Source organism: Rhea pennata, chromosome 4 (assembly GCF_028389875.1).
Source record: "Rhea pennata isolate bPtePen1 chromosome 4, bPtePen1.pri, whole genome shotgun sequence".
In the NCBI taxonomy this organism is placed as follows: Eukaryota; Metazoa; Chordata; class Aves; order Rheiformes; family Rheidae; genus Rhea; species Rhea pennata.
The window spans coordinates 59582785-59608351 of NC_084666.1; the positions used below are offsets into that span (position 1 = coordinate 59582785).

The 25567-nt window shown below is 36.2% G+C and overlaps 1 protein-coding gene and 1 long non-coding RNA gene across 11 annotated transcripts in view; one reads left to right on the forward strand and one right to left on the reverse strand.

Moving 5' to 3' along the window:
* Nucleotides 1-25567, forward strand: part of PDE5A (phosphodiesterase 5A) — a 65222-nt gene that overhangs the window by 19284 nt on the left and 20371 nt on the right. For 8 of the 9 annotated variants that reach the window (XM_062574030.1, XM_062574039.1, XM_062574034.1 and 5 more), the window contains exons 4-11: nucleotides 6285-6356; nucleotides 7375-7464; nucleotides 8702-8839; nucleotides 10195-10262; nucleotides 13438-13546; nucleotides 16496-16580; nucleotides 20721-20896; nucleotides 22379-22438. In XM_062574030.1, coding sequence (XP_062430014.1) covers nucleotides 6285-6356; nucleotides 7375-7464; nucleotides 8702-8839; nucleotides 10195-10262; nucleotides 13438-13546; nucleotides 16496-16580; nucleotides 20721-20896; nucleotides 22379-22438 — 798 coding nt within the window. The remainder of the gene's footprint in view (nucleotides 1-6284; nucleotides 6357-7374; nucleotides 7465-8701; nucleotides 8840-10194; nucleotides 10263-13437; nucleotides 13547-16495; nucleotides 16581-20720; nucleotides 20897-22378; nucleotides 22439-25567) is intronic. The other variant, XM_062574032.1, reaches the window with a different exon arrangement.
* The window catches only part of LOC134139538 (uncharacterized), a 68015-nt gene that overhangs the window by 7056 nt on the left and 35392 nt on the right, over nucleotides 1-25567 (reverse strand). The window lies entirely within an intron of this gene.

Consider the following 25567-nt stretch of genomic DNA (forward strand, 5'->3'; position numbering starts at 1 on the left):
TCAAGTTCCAGTAGCAGTCTTGCTGCAGGATTATAAAGATCAACATCAGCTAAGTAATTGCTTGGGTGGATTTTCAGCTTATGCTGAGACATGTGTTGCAGTAACTAGACTGCTAGGCATGGTGTAGTATAGTTTCAGTGTGAATATTAGAAGAGGATGTGAAAGTTTGGTTGATTAAAAATAAAGTCTGTAAATACAGAGCTGTCCCTATAGGATAATTTTATGAGCCTGAACCAAGGCTCCACAAGAGTGTCAGAGCAGAGTAAATCTTAAACCGCTCAACCCATCCTCTCATTTGGATATCTTTGCACCTTTAAAACATGATAAAAGTTAAGCTTCCCTATGCCTGTGATCACTCTTTGGCTTAATGTCTCATTTTTCTTCGGGTGCTAGTTTTACTGACTCATAAACCTTCTCAGGAAGTAAAATCATATTCCAAAGTCAGCTAAAGGAAAAACAAGCAAAAAAGGGAGCTAACTGCCTGTAGAGCTGAGATAACTTTCACAGATTTAAGCTCATAATCTTAAAATACAAAAAATGTAGCATGAAACAATTCAGATAAAAGTCAGAGCACAGCCATCATCCATAGGGAAACACTGCAGGTCACCTGCTACTTTTAGAGGTAGGAGTCAGCCTCTGATAATTAGAAGAAATCTCTCTTTGTAATGTGGATCAGGTTTTATTAAATGGAATAACTGATACAGCTGAAGAAGAAAGGTTACAGAACAACTAGTAGCACAGGCAGATTGCCGATGCTGACAGAGAGAGTACTACTAGGAGAGCTATGTTTTGACATGGTAGAACAGGTAGAGATGGTGACTCAGTTTCTAGGCTTAGTAACTTTTTACCCTCTTTTGGGGGACTAATAATAACAGAACAAACAATTTCCGTTATCAGGATTGCTTTTTGTATTTGTGGTATGCCTGTCCTGTGTGAACTGGATAGTAACTGACAAAGTGTTTGGTTTCTGATCCAAGGGAAACTTTTCTGCTGATTTTAAAGGAAGCTGGACCAAGGCTGGTCTTTTACCTGTAGCTTGTCCCTCTCCACCTACCCCTTATGCACTTCTAATACATCAATCTGGATAAAAGACCTTGTTAGGAGCTGCACAGAACTGGTATATATACATATATACAACCTTCTGCTATCTTCTCTCCTACCTACAGAGCAAGACTGGGAGTAGGGCTCATGAAAAGAGAGTTAGTAACATTCAGCACAGCAGGTCACTGGCTACTTTAGGAATCTGGCCGTAAACTTAAAGGTATTCTAGTATATGGAGACACTAATTATTTCAATTCTTACACTCCCTTAGTCTTGGTTGCTTTCAGTCCTCAATCCTTCCTTAACTGCTTCTAGCCATCACTCAGTTTCATGGCTGTTTTTAACCCCTTTCTTACCTACTCATTTTGCCTTAGGTGACAAAAAGTATATAGGATAATTCCATAGGCATATTAAGAGAGTGACAAGAAATCAAAGCACAAGTATTTTTGGTTTATGGCTACAGGAGTCAACTTTCAACAAGATTCACACATTGTCTGCTTGTTAAGGAAAAGCAAAATATTGTGACTTTTTTTTTTTTTTTTTTAAAGACAAACTTATAATAGACTGCAGGAGTGCTTTCATTAGTAAGTGTTTGGGTGGACTGTTGCCTTTTACAGCATTCTTCAAGGTTTACAGAGAATCTGCTTCATCTCAGAGATGCAGCTGTGTCATCTTTGTGGTTGTTGCCACAAAGATTTCACACTTTCAATGCACCTGCTCTCCTAACAAGATTCCTGTGCTGCTGAGCTCACAGCAGTTGCAGTCACCCTTGAATCAAATTTTACCCTGTGCAAACAAAACTCCCCAGCTGGAGATCAGCCCTATGTGATTTCAGATTTGTTTATGTTAAGTTCTAAAAATTGTTTTGGATTCATACGGTGCTTATAACTCTCTAAAATGCAGACCTATGTTCTCCACGACCTAAAATGCTACCCTATGATTTACGTCTGTCCTAGTTACATAATTACTTCAGTAACAGGAACTGATCCTCTTGAGTTTTCTACATCTTCCCCTAATTACCTGGTTGCCACTATGACTCCAATGGCTAAATAATACCTGTCTGAGGTTTTTCTCATTACTGTCTCTATACCAGATTATACAGAATTTAATGAAGTTCACTGGAATTTATACTGGTATAAATGAGGTCAGAATTTGGACCAATGTGGTTTCCAAAACAGTTATTTTATATGAAGAAATAACACGTACCACTAAGATATCTTTAAAAGCTTAGCATGTCACTGAACCAAATAAAAAAGGGTTGTCATCTGTGTAGAAGTTTTACCATCATCGGGAAAACAATGGATTCTCAACAGTTTAATTCTCCTTATTCCTCCCTCTCCCTTCTGTTAAATCCTTTTATTGGATTCAAAACCGATCATTTCCCGTGGTATGCGTGTCTTTGTTAATGTCAGAGAAAGCTGCAGTGCTAATGAAGGGAAGCTAAATAGTCTGTGTATTAATAGGGTCTTTTTACTGTTTCCTCATAGCTTTTTTTAACCACTACAAGGTTTCCTTTCATGGAGGGGAAGTGTTTACAGGAGACAAGTGCTCACCTTTTAGAGCCTTAAAGAGCCTCTGACCTCATTCAAATTGTTTTGCTCACAATGGTTCAAAGCTTAAAAAAAAAAAAAAAACCAACCCAAAATCAGAGGACAGACAGCGTGAGAAAAGACCTAACCATTAGTCTCTGCCCATGTAGGCTAACATAAAAGCATATAAACTGCTCAAGGAATTTGCTTACTATTTGAAGTCTACTGTCGAAGCATATGAGCCAAGTTGTACATTGCTATTACAGGGAGAACGTTCACTGGATAAGAAATACTTCTCGCTTAGGTTAACAAGAGTTTGACTGTAGGGAGAACTGTGTTGTATGCAATGGACCTGATAGTCAAGCTTTATTTCAGATAAATATTTTTGAGCCTGTAGTTGGCAGTGGTTCACACTGCAGAACAACAACCTTACTTGTAACACCAGTATTTCGGGAGGCTAATGTGAGAAACTGTTGAATTGTCTTTTTCGTTCCAAAAATAAAACTATTTCTAAGCCCTTCTTCAATTTAGCAATTATAAATGTAATGATTAACAGTTGTGTACGGCATTTTATACATGCACACCATGGTTTTTCTTCTGATACTGTTAATTCAAAAAAGCAAGACAAAAAATACTGGTATTTACACTTTTCATTTGCACCAAACGACGCAAGCTCCTTACAGCTTTATCAGTGCTTTGTTATAAAGGTGCCCAAAATTCTGAAAAAAACAAAAAGCTTTACGTATACTTTAGGGTCTCTTACTATGTAGTCTTTCATTATTGTAATCAATTAAGGGGTCTTCATCTGTGTTAATAATTTCTAGCCTCTGAGTTTATGACACTGGATTTATTAGCTTAGCAGTAGATGAGATCCAGCTATTTACATAGATTTAACTTGTGTAATTGTAATGAAGTGTAATTATGTAGTGTTAATGCTAGTGAGTGACCCCCAGCTCCTCCCAGATTCCAGCCTCCCTCCCTTACCTCCTGCTCTGCTGCTACCCATCCCTCTCGGCTCTGCCTAAGTCCATCCCAGGTGCTGCTAGGAGCTGCTCAGCTTCATGCCACAAACTGAGCTTCAGTTGTGGGCAGCAGTACCTGCCTTCCACTTGGCACCTTCCTCAGAAAGCCATCTCCTTTTATCATCTACACTCATAAAATGAAGTTGAATTAGCCGCTTTACAGCTCCTATTATTGCTCTCATTTAAAGAAACGTATCATTATCCATTAACAGCTATAAGGGGGGGGGGGTGCCTTGACAAGTCAAGGAAACTGTACCTTCTGCAAATCTCTTAAGCCTAAAGTCAAATTTGCAATGCTGTCTCAAAAGGAGTGGAAACATACTGAATTCTACCAGGCAAGGGCTAGGGCCTTGAGCTCCAATAATCTAGGAGATGCTTATACAACAGAGAGAAACATTTATGATAGTAACAATTTGATTAAATAGAAGACAGGAGTAATTGGTAATAATAAATAGTGTAATAATAAAAATAATAATGCTTTTTAATGGAATGACAAAATATTTGAGTTTGAAAACCTCTCATTTTCATGTTATTTATAGTGGAAGTCAGGAGTATCCCCACTGAAATTAACCTGTTTGCCCCATCTCCTTCTCAATCCCTTCTAATTTTAATGTGGTATGAAATTACAAGGTTAAGTTTATGACTTGGAAGAATACAAAAATGTGAACACAAGGATAAGTGCAGTAAGTATAAGTGTAACTGCAGGATCCAGAAGTTTAACCTAGTTTACAGGATGGAATGGTCACAGCCAGCACACAGATTGCTTGAATAAGTGCAGTGGACATCTGAAGAAATACTATCCTAGTGAAAGAATTTTTAAGATATGTTCTCTATCTTAACAGTGGTTCCTGTGAAGGTCTCTTTAAATTCTCTTGTTTCCTTGGGCTCTGAAATATATCTAAGGTTCCCCTCCATTCTCCCCCAAACTATGTTGCATATATAAAATGTAAGTCTTAAAACTGGTCACAAGAGGATGGAGAAAGAGTAAGTCCAAGGCAACCATCCAATTTCCTTTCTCCTCAAATTTAAAAATTATAGCCTGCATTAGAAATTGGAATCAGTACCAAGCAAAGATAAGAATTCCAATTTTATCTTTTAAAGGAGTTTTTGCTGTTTGCAAGACAGATGGTTTCCTAGGAGCTCTCACCAGCATGCAGAATTGAACTCCACAAAGATTAGCAGTAACAAAAACATCATGCTTAAAGAGCTGTGTTGTTCTCTCACATTCATTTTAAATTTCTTTTAAATCTAAACCAACATCCTGTATCAAGAAATCACATTTACTGGCTTACCATTCTCTGTGTAAAAGGTTGCAAAAACACCGAAAGTTTGGACTTTGACTGTCCTTCCAGGATTGTTTTCTGTCTGGTAAGAAATTTTGTTTTAATCTCACAATTCATAGAATTATGTCTAGAAACTTGACATCAAATTTTATCACAGATTATTCTTATACTAAAAAGCATCAGCTAGGAATTTAACACAATTTAGTCAAAACTTTATAAGAATAAGACTCAGTGCGTAATCTGGCTTGTGTTAATATTTGATTCCTTTTTCTTTTGTTCAAATGCGGAAGGAGACCATCCAAAAGAGAAAGTCATTCTGATAGTAAATGGAGCTGTTGATGTCTTTATAATTATTTTAAAAATATTTGTAGATTTTTTTTCTAGTTCAAGTAAACACTCCTTGGTACCATCTGTGCACTGATTTAGTTAAGTGGGCAGCCTTATTTTATTAAGTCAATTGGCTGGCCATCTTAACACATAGCCCACTTGAATGGTCATCTTAATACATAGCCCACTTGAAAGTTAGGATTTCAGCAGTGTGGCAGGTGCAAAAAGAACTGTTTAATAAAAAGGCCACTAATATTGATCGGGGCATATGAGTTTGCTTCTTAGACCCATCAGAGGTGTCCTTCAAGACCTGTGAACCACTTTTTTACCCTTAACTTTTTTACCTGCATGCTGCTTTACTACCTCGTGAATTTCTTCCTGAAGGTGAAACAATTAAAAATAGTGAGATGTCAGCACACAATGGCAAGACGACAGTCTAAGTACTCAGCTGAAGCGTAATAAAACATCTCTTCTCAGTGTTGGTTTACTGTGGTTTTAGTAAAAGCCTACCTTTAAAAAAATCCTTTATTTGAGTAATAAACTTGAGTCTGTCAGAACAGAACTTGTGTATAGGATTTCTATCCTGCTGAAAAATTGTATGTGATTGGTTTCACACAATACAGAAAGATTACTAGAGCCCAACTCTGGACCCTGTGCTGAGCTCCAGTAAGGAGGCTGTGTTACGGAAACTGTGTCAGATCTAGTGGGAAGGGCATTTTGTATGCCCCAAAGCAGGGGAACGTTAGTGAGAGCTGTTGTATTGTCTGGCTTATGATTGCGGAAGCATAAACTGTTGCTGCCCTTCTGGGAAATGATTGTGGTAGATTATAGAATAAATTTTAGATGAAATCAACCCCTCTTCTCAAAAACATCCCAGACTTATTCCTTTATTTTTTAAATAGTTTTGTGCTCAGCAATTTGACATACGAGTAAATTTGAAAAACTGGGTTTAAATATCTTCTTTTCCAAGTCAAACAAAAATATACCTGTAACAATCATTGTCTTCCATAAATATGCCTATAAATAGAATCCAGAGAGAGACTCCTAAAAATTTTCTAATTACTCTGTTTTGAATATCCTAGGTTGTTGGTGTGGCTCAAGCTATCAATAAGAAATCTGGAATTGGTGGAACCTTCACTGAGCAAGATGAAAAGGTATGAAAGATGAACATTAATGTCTCTATCCTACTCTCACAGGGGAAGAGGGGTGGCTTTCTTTTTATTTTTCATACTAATTAGAAGGTTAGAAGTTACCACAAATTAAACACCTCTGAAAAACATAGAATTACTAGTTAGGTTGTAAATTTCTTGCTTTATGAGGTCATGAGAAATGCAGGTAAGAAATGGTTTAATTTCTGGATCAGCATGATACCTCTCATACATCACGGAAACACTGCTGAAATATATTGTAAATCAGTTTCTTAGCTTTTAATAGATGACATCATTTTTTATGAAGTTATTTTAAGTCTCTTGGCATCCCCAACAATACATATTTTGAATATTAAACTTTACCTAGTAATTTAAAAAAATCTTTGGATAAATGATAAACAAAACATATATGAAATAACCAGAAGTGCAGAAAACACCTTAATGTCTAACTCTCACACTGCAGTTACTTTCCAAACATTGCTAGATTCACATTTGGACTGGCATAGCAAGAGAGGTTGGACTCAGGCTGAAGAAACTGCCGTAATCCGCAGCAACAAACAAATCAGTATTTCCCTTTTAAAATTTTCCCCTCTAAAACAGAACGCATAATGAGTATCTGCAAGATAGCAGAATTAATCCAATTCCAAACAGGAAAGAACTTGTGGCTTTGCTATATTAGCAGAATTTTATTTCTACTTTCTAAGAGATTGAATTTCCAGGAGATTGTCTAAATTCAGTTCTTCTAGGTAAAATCTGTGTTGTTACACAATGAGTTGATTCCTCTGTGTTGCTTCTTATTCCTCTCATACTTTTACTAGGATAAACTATGAAGATCGTGAGCTTAAAAAGGGAAAAGAGATTCTTGAGGGAATGTCAGCAATATGTTAAGTCTAACTGAAAAATCCTGAATGTGTGATTGGCCAAAATAAACTTAAAAAATGAATCAATACTTCAAAGTGAAAACAAGAAAAAATTGCAGTAGCTTGTCTTAGAATACAGCTAAGATGTTGATGTTTGTCTTCAGGATTTTGCTGCTTATCTGGCATTTTGTGGCATTGTTCTTCACAACGCTCAGTTGTATGAGACATCTTTGCTTGAAAACAGACGTAATCAGGTATGGTCAACAGGTTTGTCCCAAGAATAGATCAATTATGACAGCTAAGTAGTAATTAGTGCCTGCTCCTGGTATTTCTTATATGGTGGTTATTCCCTGGCTGTTTTTAATTACTCGAATCCTGTGTATCTCTGATAAAAGCCCTAACTAATTGCACTGAGAAGTGGCTGGGCACATTCCAGCTTGGTCTGTGAGAAGTAGATTGTGAAGAGAAAGAAGCTAAAGTGAACTATCAATAGGTTAATTCCATTCCAAAATACTAGATATTGCCTGAAGTCATCCTGTGGCTCATTGTATATATTATACAGCTGGAAGCTTAAGTACTCCAAAAATTTCAGATAAAATTAGCTTTACAGAATAGCAGATTTGCTAATTTAGTCTTCTACACCTGTAAACAGTCACTTATAATATTTTCAGTAATGACAGGATACAAAACTAAATCTACTGATGAGCGTAATTGTATTTGCTTCTGTCTGTATTACTCGTAGGTTATTTGTGCATAGAATATAACCTTTATGGATAGAATATATCTACCAAACTCAGTATAAAACGTTTTAGAGAAATAACTAGGCAGTAGTTGTTTTAAAATTTTCTGGTAGGTTTGAGTTACCAAGTGACTATCAGTGTTAGTAAACTGGTAGAAATTTGGACAAGGTTTTCAAATTGATTCCATGCTTCTTGTGAGGAAAAACGGAATATAAGTTGATCACAGCTGAGAAGTCCCTCAGCAGCAGCTTTTTCATATGGTAAACTGCATCAAAATGGTGTTTTCACCAAAGAAGTTCACAAGGATCTGCCAGAATTGCAACAGATAATTATTATCTTCAAAAGTTTTAAGTCATTTAAGTATCCTTTTTGGTATTTTCAAAATACACACATCAGCCATTGAAACCTACTGGGTTTGCTAAAGGGCAAATTATGCATGCTCTCTGGATTTCACAAGTTTTATCTGAAGAATTCATTAGCTCACTGAACTATTAGAGCTTAAGTCTATTCTGTCCCTTTCATTAGAAACAGAGACACCTAACTATGCTGTTTCTTCTATCAAAGGTGTCATACCGACTATTAATGATTTTTACCTTGCAGTCTGTATGATAGCCAAAACTTAAATTTTTGTCATGTGAGTACATGTTGACTTCCTTGATTTAGGAAGAAGGGAAGAATCAAAGAAACTAGTCATTGTAATTATTGCTTACATCACGATTTGCCAAAATGTCACAAATTGCTTTTTTTGCAGGTGCTTCTTGATCTTGCCAGCCTGATTTTTGAAGAGCAGCAATCTTTGGAAGTAATTTTGAAGAAGATAGCTGCCACTATAATATCTTTTATGCAAGTGCAGAGGTGCACCATTTTTATAGTGGATGAAGATTGTACTGTGAGTATGTTTATTTTATTTAAAGATGGAAGTGCTTATCCCTGGGACCAGTAAGGGCTTCCTCCATTTTCATTCAGTAGCATTTCACACCTGGAGTATGTTCTGTTGCCTTTGCCTGCTCTGCCTTTGCTTTTATAGACTCATTCAGGTTAGATGTTGATTTGGGAGGCTAGGTCCTTGGGTAGACTATACTCTGCTATTTATGTAGTCATTTTGCATTGCCTGTTGGTAAAGTAAGACTTTAAGTTCTCCACATGGCTGTTCCCCACTCCCACCAGTTGGTATTGTGGTTCTCTTATGGCAAACGTAGAGACTTTGAACGTAGAACTCTTGTATAACTTGTTTTCTTGACTACTGTTGTAGGAAGGAAAAACAGAAAAGGCTGGAAGGAAAACAATGTGGCCTTTACTTGCTGTGCAGAAGCACTCTTGACTGCATTTTTTCTTTCTTGGGTATATCTACACAGAGAGTATCTAAACAGGATCACGGAGTGTCCCAAGATCCTGGCTCATTGGAACAAAGCACAGCTCCTTTCCACCTCCATTTCTTGCCTATTGAAAACAGGCTACAGAATGCCAAGCAGGATATTGTGTGCCTCAGTTTTGTACTGGCATTCCTAGTTTTACTACTCTTTAGGGGTATGAGTGTACTAAGATCTGGAAGCGAGGTAGTGTTTGCATGTCCTGTAGCACAGACATAGCCTTCGTCTTCACTTATGTTTATCTGCCATCACCACATCACTCCTGCATACAAGCACACACTCCTGCATTACAAGAATAAGGGAGAATTTACTTAATTTTTGTATTCACACACACAGTCTGTGCAGGTTAGTTAAACTCCAGAACCTAGTTTCTGGTCTGTAGTTTTAATCTTTAGTACAGACAGAATCTCATTTCTTAATATTTGAGAAGTCTAAATGTAGGCAAAAAAAAAAGCTACATGAAAAGCAACAAAGAGACCTGTCAATAAGTTTAAAAGGCTCTGATGTCCCAGCCTGTCCAAGTAAAGCAGAAGGTATGCACTCCTGTTCTGGAACTGGATGAATGTTAAAATATGGAAGTTCTATGCTAACAGATAAATATAGCACAGCTTATAAATACTGGCATTTCTTAGAGTGAATGATCAGTAAGTAGAGATTCAAGAGACTTCAATGATATTTAAAGATGCATTTTAAGATATTTTTGAGGTACAATCCTGATCTGTTGACACTAGATGTGAAACACAATTAGATAATTTTATACTTGCCCTTATTCATTAGGAGGAGATGATTGCAACAGACTTTTTTTTTCCACAATTACTACTATAACTTCTTACAACCACAACCCTGTATTGAAAAAATCCTCTTTGTATTTCAGGATTCATTTTGTAGTGTTTTTCACATGGAATCTGAGGAATTAGAAGATTCAGCTGAAAATCTCAAGAGGTAAAACAATTTATTCAAATTTTGGTTCATTTTGGGAGCATGTTGAAGAAATTAGAGTTTTAAGGTTCTTTCTTATGAAAAAAATAATTATTTTTTCTAAGTTTCTTAGTATCATGTATTATCACTATTTGCTGTGGAGCAGGCATGGCCCTGAAATAATGTATATAACTTCTATTGCCTTAAACAGGTCACACTGAGAGCAGAATAGGAAAATAAGGTATATTCTTTTCTCTCTGGCAGGTCTCAGTATCCATAAAAGTCTTACTTTTGTAGTTCTATTTTTTTATACTACATTTAATTTCTGTAATTATCTCTTTTTCTTTTCTGCTTTTTAATTAACTGTATTAGATGGTGGTAACACAAAACAGTTTAAAAAAACACATACTTTTTTTCCTGAAGAAGAACGCAAAAGCACTCAGCACACTTCCAGCAACTCCTGATGCTCCCTTAAATACAAGCTAGGCAAAATGGAAAATCCAACATAGTAATGTAACTTTATTTGCAAGGAATTGGGACAGAGAAGAAAAACTCCCTCTTTCTCACTCCATTGCTCATGTGCTGCCCTGATTTGACTGTGCCATGGAAGAGAGAAGGGAAGTTGTTTGTTAACTAAGCAACTCTATACAATTAGGTACTCCCTTTATTTCACAAATCTAATGTCAAGTATCAGTTACAGAGCCCTTACAAAAACATTACCAGTGTGATATTTAGATAGAATGGACTTCCACGCAGATTCTTGAGCAAGGCTTTAAATGATAAAAATAATCTGGTAAAGCAAAATAAATCTTGGGGCTAAATTTAAGATACAGAAAATTATTTTGGGTTTAAGACTTCTATGTTCATAGTAATTTATAACCTAAGGCTCCTAGTTAGATTTTGAGCTCTGCTTATATGCTTTGAATAACAGCCTTCTGGTTTAACATGCTTACTCTTGCTGTTGTTAATAAAAACAATAATGCAGTAAGCCAGTACTCAAAACCTCCAGACAAGGGGTCAGCCCCTTTGCAGTAGGTATTGTGCAAATGCACAAATAAACATCCTGGCCATAAAGAGCTTATAAAATACAGATCTGAACTTGGAAAGTTCTGAAACATTGGTACCAACATAGACTGAACAAAGATTGAACAAATTAGTGGCCTGTCATATAGCTGAAGTTACCTATTTGCCTAATCTTCTTTAAGATCACAGCTCGGAGAAGATCTAAAAATAAAATAATAAATGCATTTCAAGACTAAGCCTTCGAGGTGTATAAAAAGTGAAAATTAATTTTGTGGGCTTGTCTAGAATTCATCTCTAAGAAATCTGGTAGACTGCTATCTATTGGAAAGTATCCACTTTAGTAGATACTAATCATGATATTAACACTTTCTATTTGTGACTTTTAACAACATTTTATAAAGTAATTTATAATGAAGGATAAGCATTATTTTCATTTTATAGATAGGGAAACTGAGTTAAAAAACATGATCAAGTGAATCAGGAATAAAGTCCTGAACTTCCAACTTTCAGTTGTCTTCAAGAAGCCATCAAGAATTTCAATTGGGAGGAAAGGAAAGAAATAGAAATAGTTGGATTCAAATATGCAAACTAAATAGTTTCCATATTTAGTCTGAGCTGCCGTATTTAAATTCTGAAAATGACTGGCACCAATACTTTTTTCTGTCATTGAAAGCTGTTCTTTCAAATAATATCAAAAGAGTGATACATAGCTGCATATAAAGTGCACTACTGCATATGTAGTGTCCAGAAAGAAAACAGAGATTTTTGTATCCATTGGGCTTTTTTTGCAGGGAACATTTCCTATGGGAAATTTAACTACACATATTTGGAAATTAAGTCCAAAGAGTGTAGCATAAGCAAGTAAAAACTGTTGAGCTCTGTTATGATCTTAGACAACATGAAATCAGAAGATATAGAGGTACAAAGGATAGTAAGATCACAGGATAAAAGGGAAATTTTCTGTTTACTTCCTCCTCCATACTATGGGGATGGTAAAGTGAAAGAATTTACCCTTTCTATTCATTATTCCTTTCACGCTTACTAGTTAATGCACTACAAATCTAATTTACTGCTTTTATGGGCCATTAGTAAATTATTCCTCACAACTGATAGGGAGGGAATGCTGGCTTGCAATTAATTGTATATCTGACTCTTGTTCAGCACAGACAGCACAGTTGCTTGCTGCCGTATACTAAGGACTGTATTATGTTTCAGCCATTGGAGTTAAACTTCTGCTATGTTCTAAGGTCACAGGTTTGGGGAGACAGAAGTATAATGACACAGATCAGATGGGAAGTATTACTTACAAGATAAAACTTTTGGCTGATTATATAATCAAGGACCCTGAACCAAATTCCAAATCAGATGGGTTTTCAGAATTGTGAGGTGTCGCCATGTATAACCAAGTTAAATAAAGAACAATTCCCTTCCCCCAGTACTGCGAACATCCCTTGGATATGCATTTACAGCAGAAGGATAACTAGAGTCAAATCCAGTATCAGAGGGAAACTGCAGAGACTTGTGAATAAGCACATATGAAGACGTGTATTCCTCCAAAACAAGCAAAGGGGTCAATAGAATTAAAATGCCTAAATTAAATAAATCATGGCTATAAAATTAGGAGAGAAATGATTGATTTTGTAATGATTTTTTATGACCTCATTTGGAAAATCAGAAATTCTATTTCAGTAATATGATCCCCATGCAACTGATCACAAATTTACTTTCAGAACACATTTGAAATGAACTTAGAATCAGAAAATTCACAATGTTACCAGCTGCATTCGGTGAATTTTACCTGGTAGTGATTTTTCAAGTGTCCCAGATTTGTGAAGGAATATTATTTTTAAAAAGTTCTGTTTATTTCACTGTGAACACTTTTGTTCATTAATTATCCTTCATCTACATAAGCTGTACTCATTTGATAATTTTTTAAGTTTGGTGTTTCTGACTTACTTAACATTTTAGAAAGTTAAAGAAATGGTGTAGCAGTTTTGTGATGGAATGCTGATGACAGCTAGATTAGGAGACAGGATTTGAAATCAGCTCCATTATATAGATATTGATTATATTTTTTGTTGGTTTATACTGGAAAAATTTTTACAATTACCTACTTTGCGTAATGATACAACCTATTGTCATATGACACATGTAATAGGAATGTTCTGTCTTTCAGAGACTATGATACAAACAAAATCAATTATATGTATGCTGAATATGTCAAGAATACAATGCAGCCCCTCAATATCCCAGATGTCTGCAAAGATAGAAGATTTCCCTGGACAGTAAGTAAAATACGCTTAGGTTTGAAATTCAGAAATGGAAAATATTTTTCTGTTTTTTCTCTCCAGTCTTTTTTGCTTTCCCCTCATTATTCCTGTTTTGTTAATTGGAAGGCAGAGTTTTTTCAATGTTCATTATCAATGTGCAAATAATACAATACTCAAACAGAGTGAGCAAGGTGACCAGCAGAGGGTTTTCTCCCAATAGCCTTTATTAAAAAGGCCTAACATTTGTCTGTCAATCAATTCACACTGCAAGGTTGAGAGGTAGCAGTATATTCTAAGGAAAGCATCTGAGTGAAGAACAGCTGGAGGTTTTCAAAGTAATCCTCTGTAGTTTATTGCGGTTGTTGGGAGGGTCTCGGAAGTTACCTCCCGTTCATTCCCTCCTTTCCCTCTTGCTCTGGCAAAGACTAATGTTATGGATGCAGATTCTCTGCTGTTTTGAAGGAACAGCTTCACGTTTCTTTGGCAGATTATGCTTCACGCTTCATTAAGCAGTGTCAGCTTGTGGTATGGTGACCCACAGACAGATAGGGGAGAGTTGGGAGGGAAGGTCACTTGGCAAGATTCTGACTAAAGTCATGTTGTCTTTTAAAATCATTGTCAACAAAAAACAAAGTTTGGTCAACAAAAACCAAACTTCTATTTTTCTGTCAATGAAGAAACTAAGAACAGTATCTGCTCTTCTTGTTATATTTAAGCCTCTCTCATGCTTAAGCCTGAGGGGCTCAGGTAGAGGCTAGTAAGAGGAAGGAGGAGGTATTATGGGACCAGATAAGTTTTTACCAAACAGTTTACCAAACCCATTCAGAGTTGAGCAATGGGAAGGTCAGGAAGTACTATGTTCAGTGTGACTGTTTCAGTAAGTGGAAAGGAGGAGCAGGCTCACACCGGTGAGCTGAGTTGCTTCACTTTTTCTGTGTGCGAGGTTTCACTGCTGTTCTGGAGTAGGATTCTATGAAGGACTGAGCGATGCAGCAATTGAGAGCTCAGCACTTCACAGTATAAGGCCCAACGCTATCTCAATTGGAAGAGTAGAAGAAAAAACAGAATCAGATGGATGTACTCTATTGTATCAATAAAGAAATAGATGACTATTTGAAGACATTTTAAAATGGAAAAAATACCTTGAGAGTCATTTCATACAAAAGCCTTTCCCTTTGTCAATGCAGTCCCTGTGGCTGCATCTCCACCACTGTGCAGAGGCAGTTTCAAGGCTGCTGAAAGCTGAAGTACCCTAACATGAGGGAAATTCAAGATGTACCTGGTGCCCCAAAACCCTGGGTTGCCTCTTTTTTTAAAGCACTCCATGACATCCTTACTCGCTTTATGAACACACTCTGGTGCTTTTTAGCTGCTTTGGTGGCCTCAACCACTGATGCAGTGATATGAGGCAGACCAGACAGCTTATTTCTTCCATGGTGGAGGCCTGTTCTTGCCCGTCTCAGGTTCAGGCTACCTACAGTGACAATACAGAAGCCACATGCTAAGCCTTAGCACTCGTGTGCACAAGTTCTTCCCTGAATCAACAAAATTAGTGCAGCATAGACAAAGTTTGAATATCTATATTGGCTCTTTTAGCCATTTACTCCTGCTGTTGTTTGGTCTCCTTCCTGTTCATTAATACTGGGTCAGGCATTTTTTTAAGCACTATGCACTGTGGTCTTATCTACAACCAAGCTAAATTTGAATTACAATGAACTTTACTATGAAACAGCAGGTTCTACTCACAGTAGCCACAAACCAGTTTTCATGCAAGTTTGACTTCACTGTTTCTCAGCTGACCTTGCAGGAGAGGTCTAGCAACAGATGCAGATTTTCCTCCCTTTTTTACAGCTAATTTCACAGGTATGTCTTTCAAGACCACAGTTCAGAAACCAGGAAATTCTACTTGTCAGTTATTTCATCTATTATCTTGCTAATAAGCTACTACTTATTAAGTCTCTGGAGTCATATGAAGAATCTGACATGATGTAAATCTTTCAAATTCTCTCCAAAAAATCCTGCTTCCCCTCTCCCATTATAAGCATTTGTGCAATGCCTGCAGAGAAACAATCTCCAACCACTTGCACAGCACCAAATATTAACATATTAAAGCAGCAATACTAAAAAAAACCAAACAAACAATCTTTGGATCTGAAATATTACTGTGTATATGTTTTTCCTTTTTTCTTTTTTCTTTTTTTTTTTTTTGCTTTACATACAATCAGAGAGTGGACCATATTTATCTCTTAGCAACTGCCATGTTACTCCAGGACTAAGTGCAACAGAAAAGAACTGAGGACTTCTCTCACTAGATATTTGAAAAAGATATATTGTCTTTTTGTTCCACCCTTCCCTCCCCTTCCCTAAATAAATTCAATTTCCTTCACTTGGAGCATGAGATAAACTGACAGCAATGAAAAGACTGCCGAAATGTTGACCTTTTAGAAAACTAGGCATGCTTTGAATCATAACTTTGATCTCCACTAAGGCATATTTCATGGCCATGGTGGATTAAATATCTCTTTAATCAAGGAATCTCAAACAAACCAAAAGGGCTGCTGAAAATTTTAGTATCATTAAATACACAATTAGGAAAATGCCAGGTAGCCACTCTTCTTTTATGAAATCTCTTTCAGAGATTCAGTGCATGCGTGCACAACTGTCATTTTCATGAAAGTGGTACCTTCTAAGGAAAGAATCTATTATCAGATTAGCACATGGACATACATCACTGTAAACTCCTACTGAATGATTATCATCATCTGTATTATTATTTACCAAAGCTTGTATCAAATACAGTGTTTATTATTACTGACCAAAGATGTGCAAACTCTTTGAAAACATGGTTCCTCTGGAAAAAAAGTATGTAAACCAAGCAATTTTAGATCTCAGCTTGCAGTTTTTTCACTTTAAGCTAAAACTTGTTTGTAAAATTGTAACTTTATTTTTTTGTTTGTTTAACAGAATGACAATGCAGAGAATGTAAGCCAACACATAAAGAGTTTGCTGTGTACACCAATCAAAAATGGGAAAAAGAATAAAGTGATAGGTGGGTAACTTTACAAAAAACAAGTCGTACATTTCATAGAAGTAGCAAGCCACATGCTCCACAGTAAAAGCCTGGCAATATAGAATCTAAAAGCATGGGAAAAGATCCTTAATTATTGTGCTTTCAGCTAAGATCACTGCAACCTTCACTGTAAACTGCTTACCAAATTACCGTCTAAAATATCCCTATGATATTTCTCTGGTTTTGTAGCTTCTTTGCATTTGATAATGTTCTGTAAGTAAAATTATTTTCACCATTCCCTGTTCAGAATGGTGAAAATCTGTTCAGAGGGTAAGATCTCACTCTTGTTTGTGCACATCTTTTGAAAGGCAGTAAAAGACAGAAAAGATATGTACCAGCAAATAAGCTCTCCAGGCCTGAGCTGTCTGTAGTGCTGGGCTGTAAGGGAACAGCGACTGCAACCTGGAAGTCTCGCGCTGGGGAAGGCAAGCTGAACTGCCCAGACATTGCCACTTTCCTCAAATGAGACTTCGTTACAAAAAGACGCATACATTAGAAGGCGAAGTGATGTTCACTTTTGATGCTGTGAATTGCCCTTTGGAGGTGCCTGCTTCTATCTGTGGATTATATGGGGAGCCTACAATCCCACGTTAAGACACTAGATAGGTGCCTAAAGTTACCTAGTGTAAATACCTTCTGTAGAGCCTCCTCTGCTTTTTCTAGCACTGTTTTTCTTCTACATTAAAGAGTGACCACTGGATTCCTGGGGTAAAAATTTCAGAAGTAATTTGACATCACTTAGGTCCACAAAAGCCTACAGCCTTATGCAGACTTAGAAGCCTTGTTCTCTTTAATTTCCTAAAAATACTTAGGTAGCTGTGGTCTGGATCCTCAAAGATAAGTATGTACCTAAACTGTTTTGAGGATCTGGTCCTAATAATGCTTCAGAGAATAAGCTTAATAACTTGTAAGACTTCTACTGGGTTTCAGATTCACCTCAGAGAATGGGATGATGATAGTTTTTTGAAAATTGCCAGGACTTCCCTGTCCTAGGAGGAATAGAATAAATGTAAGACTGGTTTGCCGACATCAGTAAGTTCCACAAATAAATAGAACATATAATGTACTGATTTTCAGACAGCAGCATGAGTTGAACATCCTCATCTTCATGAAAATTGACAAGGAAACATTTCAGAGTTCCAAGGATGCATTTTTTTACAAGTCTTCAAGTAATCATCCTTGAGAATTGTGGCAGTACTGCCTAATCAATGTCTGTAGGAAGTATGAAGCCCCTTTTCATGAAGACAGATTTTTTTTTCAACGCTCAAAGCAGACAAACATTGCTACCTAATACAGTTCTGTGAAGTTTCCTTTAATACTGGCTTCTTCAATGAGATCCTTTATTACTTTAAGTATTCTACCAGACCCACAAGACAAAGATGAAGATTGAACTGTTGGAGCTTTAGCTAGAGATATTTCATTATGTTGTTAGCTACTGATAAAACAGTTGCATCTGATCTCATAGAGTGGTATCATATGCTGTGGAACTTCAAACTAAAAATTTCAGTTAGGCTATCCATTTATGTGGGCTTTTTGTGGGAAATATTCTTCGAAATCTCCTAATCTCCACCTAATGTTCAGATCTTTAACAGGGCAAAAGTTGTCTTGGGGACAATACCTAGAAGTTCCTTTAGTATACTGTATAATATTCAAGAAGATTATAGGTCTCCTTTTTTATTTTTAAGATTAGTATTCCTGAGACCAGAATTTGGGGAGTGAAGGTAGGGCAGATGGTGGGGGGAGAAGCTGTCCACAACACAACCAAGCGTATTTTACTGGCAAGAGAGATGAAAAAAAACTTTTTTATTCTCCTGACTTGTGCATTTTTCAGGTATTTGGTGAAAACTTTATAGACTCTTTCTGTGGTTTTTTAAGTATGTCCCAATAAAAGAATTTTGGGCTTCTTTAATTCTGAGGTATGGAACCCATCAATGGTTTGGGGAAGCTTTTGGAAAATGTTTCAATTAAAGAGTATTTTTTTAATATATATTACATAGTAAATTTACTGTAGTTATCTTCATTTTTAAGAGAAATTTACAAACACTCCAAAGCTGTGTCTTTTAAGAATTTATTTGCTCTTGTGCCTTATTCTGTTTGGTCTTAAATCCTATATTTATTACATCACAGTTGCTATGGAAATAATTGTATTTTCATAAATAGGACTAAACAGAGATCTGAAAGTGAGACTGCCCTATAGAGTTTAATAAGTCAGCTTCTTTTTTCCTAGGAAAAAGTTAATCTTGTTCTTAGGGAATTCTTTTTCCCTGAAATTATGTATTTTTACTATCAATCAATCTACTACTCTCAGTCCACTGAAGTTCAGAATTCTATTTGCAATATTCAGGTATTATAGTCCCTGCCCCAGTAGTTTACAGCTAAAGCTGATCTCTTTAGAGCAGAATCTGATACTAAAACAAGTTCCCAAAACAGAACATACTTGGAAACAGGATAGTGTTCTTTTATTTTCACATTCAAGCTTGTACATTCAAGGCCAGTATTCTTCTAAAAACAGAGTTTTCATGTGTGCAGCATTTTTCTCTTAAGACTTCTACACTCTATTAAAAGGGAAGAAACACACGTGATCCCTCAAACTTTTTTTTTTCCTTTAATGAAATGCTTGAAGGGCTATTTTAGTAAACAAATGTAGAGTGCTAAAAGGGCAGAAACATTTCTATTTAAAAAAAGGTAGCTCTGACAAGACCTTATAGTAGATGCTGATTACGTTCACTGTTGATACTGATATAAAACAGTATTTGTTATAATTCCTTCCTTATCCGTAAGCAGAAAGCAAATCTGGCCTCCCTGACCTTATGGTGGCAAACTGTAAGTACCAAAGGCAAGCACTCAGATTCTGTTCATGTATACCTATGTAAATCTTGCTGAAGCAAGAAAATACAAAAAATAGTAACAATGTTCTGGAAACATCATACTAAATAGTTATCTTCCCTTTCATTTTTACTGGTTAAAAATATATTTAATAGACTACTGTTTCTACTGCAAAATGTTCTTCATAAAATACATATGGTATACAAATTGATAAGGAATTGCAATTTATAGCAAATGAAACTCTGATTTTCACTGGGCTAATTATTTGCAGTTGACCAGGAAAGAAAATGTTAGGTTTTATTCTCAAAAATGTGGAAAGTGGGGGGAAAAACAGTTGGGTTAAAGGTAACAATAATCCACACAGCAGTTCTGCCCACAGGCATTTCATACTTGCAATGCAGCTGCTTTAATTCACATTTTGATTTCTTATCAGAAACTGCACTTCATTAGGGAAAGCTAAGGTGAGGTATATATGTGAATTCTCCTTTGTTTAAAATGGTACCAGGGATTTTAGCTGAAGCAAGTGTTAGTAGAACTTATATGTCAGACCCCTCAATGGCATATGCACAGAAAATTCTGGTACTGAATAGAATCATTAGGAAATATTAACACAAAATAAACAAATACGAACATCAAAAAGCTTGATGGTAACAATCTGAATTCAGCTGGAGGCTGTTCCATGACTAGTAGACTTTGGAGCAGGCTGTAATTCAATCACATCTTCATAGAATCAGCACTGAACTTTGAGCCTCAACTCTATTTTCTGTTTAGTTCATTTTTAAAAAAAATCCTGTACTGACTCAAATAAGGAAGTGAAAACTCTGTGTACCACTGTTTTGACTTTCATAAATGTTCTTCTGGCATGGTTACAAAAATTTAATTAGCCTCCAAAGGACAAATTGTCTTTTGGGATTAAATCAATCTAAAATACAATTAATAATAAAAGTCAAGATGAAAAGTACCCTAGAATTCTGCAAGATAATCTAGTGTGTAAAGCCTGACATTTTTGTTTTATAAATCCTAACAAATATTTTTGAGTCTACTAAACAACATACAGTATTTTAAGTATTTATTCTGTAATACAGTGAAATTACTCTAAAAAAATTTGGAGTGGATTCTATAGCATTCTCATTTATCACTTTTATATAAACTGTTTATTTGTACTGTAGGGCTGATTTGTACTGCAGGCCAAACAGAGTCTTAAACTTAATTTTTGTATTATGTACTCACATAACAAGGTGATAGTTTGGCAATTCTCTATATTATTTCTTTTAATTTTGGTATCCGGGTTAGGGGTTTGCCAGCTTGTGAATAAGATGGAAGAAAACTCAGGCAACATCAAGGCTTTCAACAGAAATGATGAACAGTTCCTGGAAGCATTTGTCATCTTTTGTGGCTTGGGAATCCAGAATACACAGATGTATGAAGCTGTAGAAAGAGCCATGGCCAAGCAGATGGTGACGTTAGAGGTGAGCTCAAAATCTAGGTGGTCCTTAATTGGCACAATAGATTCTGATTTTCACCATACCCTGTCTGTTCTACACATAACTGTTGTTACTCACTTGAATACTGAACCGAAACCATTCTCTCACATGAGAACAGCATTTGGCCCCTCGAGTTGCACAGGAATACTGTATTTTTCTGCTTGTTTCCATATTTGCCTGCATGCTATTTTATTTGGTATTGTATTTTAACTTTATTGTATTTAGTGGTGAACCCAAATGCATCTTTTCGTCTACACAAGGCTACATGGTGGCAACATTACTCATTTGTTCTGTTGCATAGGAAGAAAAATGGTTTGGGGGATTAGGAGCTTCCTTTTCTTGTCTGAGACATTATCTTCTGTGATGATTTTGGCTCAGTCTTGTTTGTGGAGTAATGGCAACGTTACTGTATGTTTTCTGCAATTTTCTCAAGACTTCATCAAACCATATCAAGATGAACATCACCTGCTCTCTGTCTTTGAACTGGTTACTGCTAAGTTTGATGGCTGAAGAGGGTCTAAGACGTTGAGTTAGTCAGAGATGATAACTTGAAGCTGAAAGTGAAAAATTTGTAGACTTTGGATCACCTCACTTTCATTATGTAAACAGAGTGTTTCCAGAATTCCTAAAATGTGGACTATGTACCCTATAGCCTCTAAAAGAAACATTAAAACTCCCAAATAAACTTGTATTTAGTCATATGAAATGAAAAGGTGCTAAAATTATTGTCAAAATAATTTCAGTGCTTTAAAAAAGATGAGCTGTTTGTTTATGTGACAAATTAGCAATTCTTTTACTATAACACATCACAGATAATATGGGAAGGCCATACACACAAGTTCCATAATGACAAAAAGACTGCAGATTAACATGTAAAATGGCTTCTTCATGAAATAGCTATTTTTTAGTTGCATGTATGCTAAAAAGACCTTCAGAACATTTCAATGTCCTGTTCATTCTCACAGCTAAAAAATATGAATTTATTTTGTTAATTTAAAACAAACATATTTTCTTTCAGATTTTTCTGCCAAGTTTAAGCTAGGATAAACCTCTTTCATGTATGAATAACCCCCTGAAAGGATTATTATGGCAACAATGTCAGGCCCATAATTATAGCTGTTTCTTGAATTATTTGTCTTTGAAAGTGGGGCATGAAAACTTTCCAAAGAGAAAATCAGAGTTTTTTGTTCATTTATAGAAACTATTTACATTTTCTTGGCCTAGTTAGCTCAAGAAGGCTTTGTGAGATTTGTAAAAGCTGCAGATATCTCCCCAGATGCCTTTAGAGAGCTCCTTTAAAATCAGTAGGGGCCCTGAATTGACACTAGGTTTCAGTAAGTGCATTGCATTGCAGGACTGCAGCTGCAGACTGCAACTTCTCTTTTAGAAAAAAAAAAAAAACAAAAAACTACTTTTCATGATACTGCACTTTTGTTTGTACTAAGGGTTCTTTTTCTCCTCCTGCAGGTTCTCTCATACCATGCTTCTGCTGCTGAGGAGGAAACGAGGGAGCTGCAGGTAACAGCGGTAATTGAATTTTTTACTATTACTCTAGAACTACTTTGTTAATAGATGTAACAATGAAAGGCAGTTCTTTACCCACATGTGCCTCTGCATGTTAGGCATCATATTTTCAGAAATAAAAGTTATAGTGAAGCCTAAACGGATCAGTTCCTGACTTGGATCAATATGTCAAGCAAAAGCAAGATATGACAAAGCCAACAATGAGAGATACAATTAGCCAGAGAGCTGTAACTACAGGAAAAACAGAAATACAAATAAATACTGCCTATCATTTTCAAGAATTAAAGTGACAATACCGACTGATGAAATACTAGTGTCAATTAAAAATACTGAAAGATTTTGAAGTCTGAATTTTGTACTTTTTGTATTTTTTGTACCTTTCAGGCTTCCACAGTATGAGTGCAGCTTTATGGCTTTTCACAGAAATTCCGTATTTAATTGTTAATTCTATGATTATTTTCATTTTTGTGGTTACATTTTTGTGCAGTGTCCTGTTCTGATCATGCATAATTCTGTACTTAGAAAGCCACTGCCTTAGGGGAGTAACTACAGCTATGATTTCAAGTGTAGCTCAAAGTACAGTCTGTGCTCCCTCCAGTTCTCTCTGCTGAAGTGGAGGTGCAGGGCGAATAGCATCATCGTTGTGGTAAGGACAACGAGAGGGAGGGACGGAGGGGAAGGCAGACACAGACTACCCACAAGCTGAGTAGGACACAGTGGGACAGGACTGGACAAGGCAAAGTGCCACAGAACAAGGCGCAAGGCTACTGATCATGAGCTAGATTGGGATTAGTGTGTACCAGTTCTGACACAGTTGGCATCACACGCATTTTGAACTGCAGTCCTGAAGTGCTGTTGCTCACCAATACAGAGGCACTGACATGCTACAACACACTCTTTACTGCATCTTTACTGCTGTATACAACAGAACCCTTTCAGATGTAGGATTTTGGAGGCCTTTTTTTTTCCTTTGCCTATGTTTTTATTCACAAAATAGAGTATTATGAAATGCTGAACTATCAACTTCTGTTTTTTTTTTTTTTTTTTTTTTGGTGTATTTTTTTTTTAACTATTTGCTGTTTCCATGCATTGATAAAGTCAGGAATACCTGAAGAGACATGGGGCCAAGTGACTTTAGGTATCAAGTCATTCATTTTATAGAAAACCATGATTCTATGCCCTATTTTAACACAAGTACTCAGTAAGCAGTGACAAAGGGAGCACTCGCTGCCCAAGTTTGGATAGCTATCTTAATCACTGTAGGTTTTCTTCTTAGTCATGGGAGAAACAGGTGATCGTAGAAAGCAGTTTGGAGCCTAGTGTCTAATTTAAGTCTAGATTCAGGAAGATATGTTAGCATGGCTGCTCCTCTCTTATGGAGATGATTCTTTGAAATCTAACTTAAACTGTTACCCAAAGGACGGTGTAGAGAACTGTTTTTCTTCTTTTAATGGGCTGACAAAGACTTTCCACTTTATTGTGGCTGTCAAAGACAGGAGATAAGGAAGAGAGATATAAATTATGAATGAAGTCAGAACACAGGCATGATGTTTGCCTGTGTTTTGTTGAGCTAGCTATTCTTCCAGCCCTTTTCCTCACAAAAACCTTGCTTTTCACGATGACATAAGGGCACCGGAACATATGAGTGGCATAACAAGACACTGCACTCTGCAGTCCTAAAATGCAAGAATAATCCTTCCCCTCACAACTATCAAACACCTACTGTGAGGTAATATGCATCTAGATAGTTGTAATATCTCTCTGAAAGGGAAGTTAGTTTACTTGGGACAAAAGGATTGTTTCACATGGCAAGAATGATAAGAATAGAATTACTTTTTCCTTTTACTTATTTTGAATAAGATGTAAGTAATATAATCTCCTTGTTATCAATATTTTGGAAATTAAATGATACAGTAATTTAAGAAAGACAAAAAGTAGCCCTGCTTTAGAAAATCATTTTAGGTACACTGGAAAGCATTCTGAAAAAGTTGCAGCTTTTAAGAATTATGTCATTAGATTTCCTAAATGATTGTATTGGTTTCTACTGAGTACAGAGGCCTGGTCATTCTTTCACACACCTGTAAAATACCACATGAATGCAAAATGATGGACACAAAATTACAGGTGCAAAAAATGTATTAAAAAGTTGAGGGGGGGTGTCCTACATAAACCCTGTTCATAATTGTTCATGACTTTCCAATTCTGATGCACAATAAGAAAGAAAATAGCAAATTTAGATGGACAGAGACTAGTATACTCAGTTATGGGAAGGGCTGATATGCACGCTACATGCAGTATTACTGCAGATTATGCCACATATTTCCTTTTCAGGGTCTCAGCCTTCTAGGAAACCGTTCTTCATTCTGGAGAAATGTTTTTCCCCAGAAATACAAAGCAAAAAGATAAAACATAGGTTTCTTATTTTCAACACTTCAATTTTACTTGATATTTTTTTAACCCACTTAGTCATATCAAGGTGAAACAACTTGAAATAAGTAGCATTGAGAACTCAGCCTTTTATTTTACAAAAAAACCTTAATACTTACTTTTGATCTACAGTGTAAGACTTATCATTTACTTTGGTAGCAGCTTTAGTGCTCCTATTTTGTAGGCCAGTGCCTATATTCTGAATTTTACAACTAGACAATGAAATCAGAGTTGTAACACACAGAGATACTGGAAGATTTACTGATAGTAAAATTACAGCTTTTTAAAGTTAATATCTGTATTTGCATAAGTCTACTTTGTAATTCCAAATTTCAAAACAAAGGTGTGCAGTTGTACTCAGAAATACATTAAGAAACATTGTCCAAATGTTTTAAGGATTATTTGATCACAGATGAAACCTTAATTTTCAGGGCCCTAGTCCTCAGAAAGCTCTGCCTATGGACAAGCTACAAGTAGAATAATGCTGGACGTGGATGCTGTTACATACTCTTTGTCTTTGCCAATAGCTACAGACATGTCTTTCCTCCATATTTTTAGAAAAATGCCAACAATTACAGATTTTGACTTCTGTACATCCACAAAAACAAACATATAATTTCACTGTCTTATTCCCTGGATCTTTAGCTTCACATGTATTCTTGGTTACAATTTGTGTTAAACAAACTGATTTGCTTGAGTTATGAA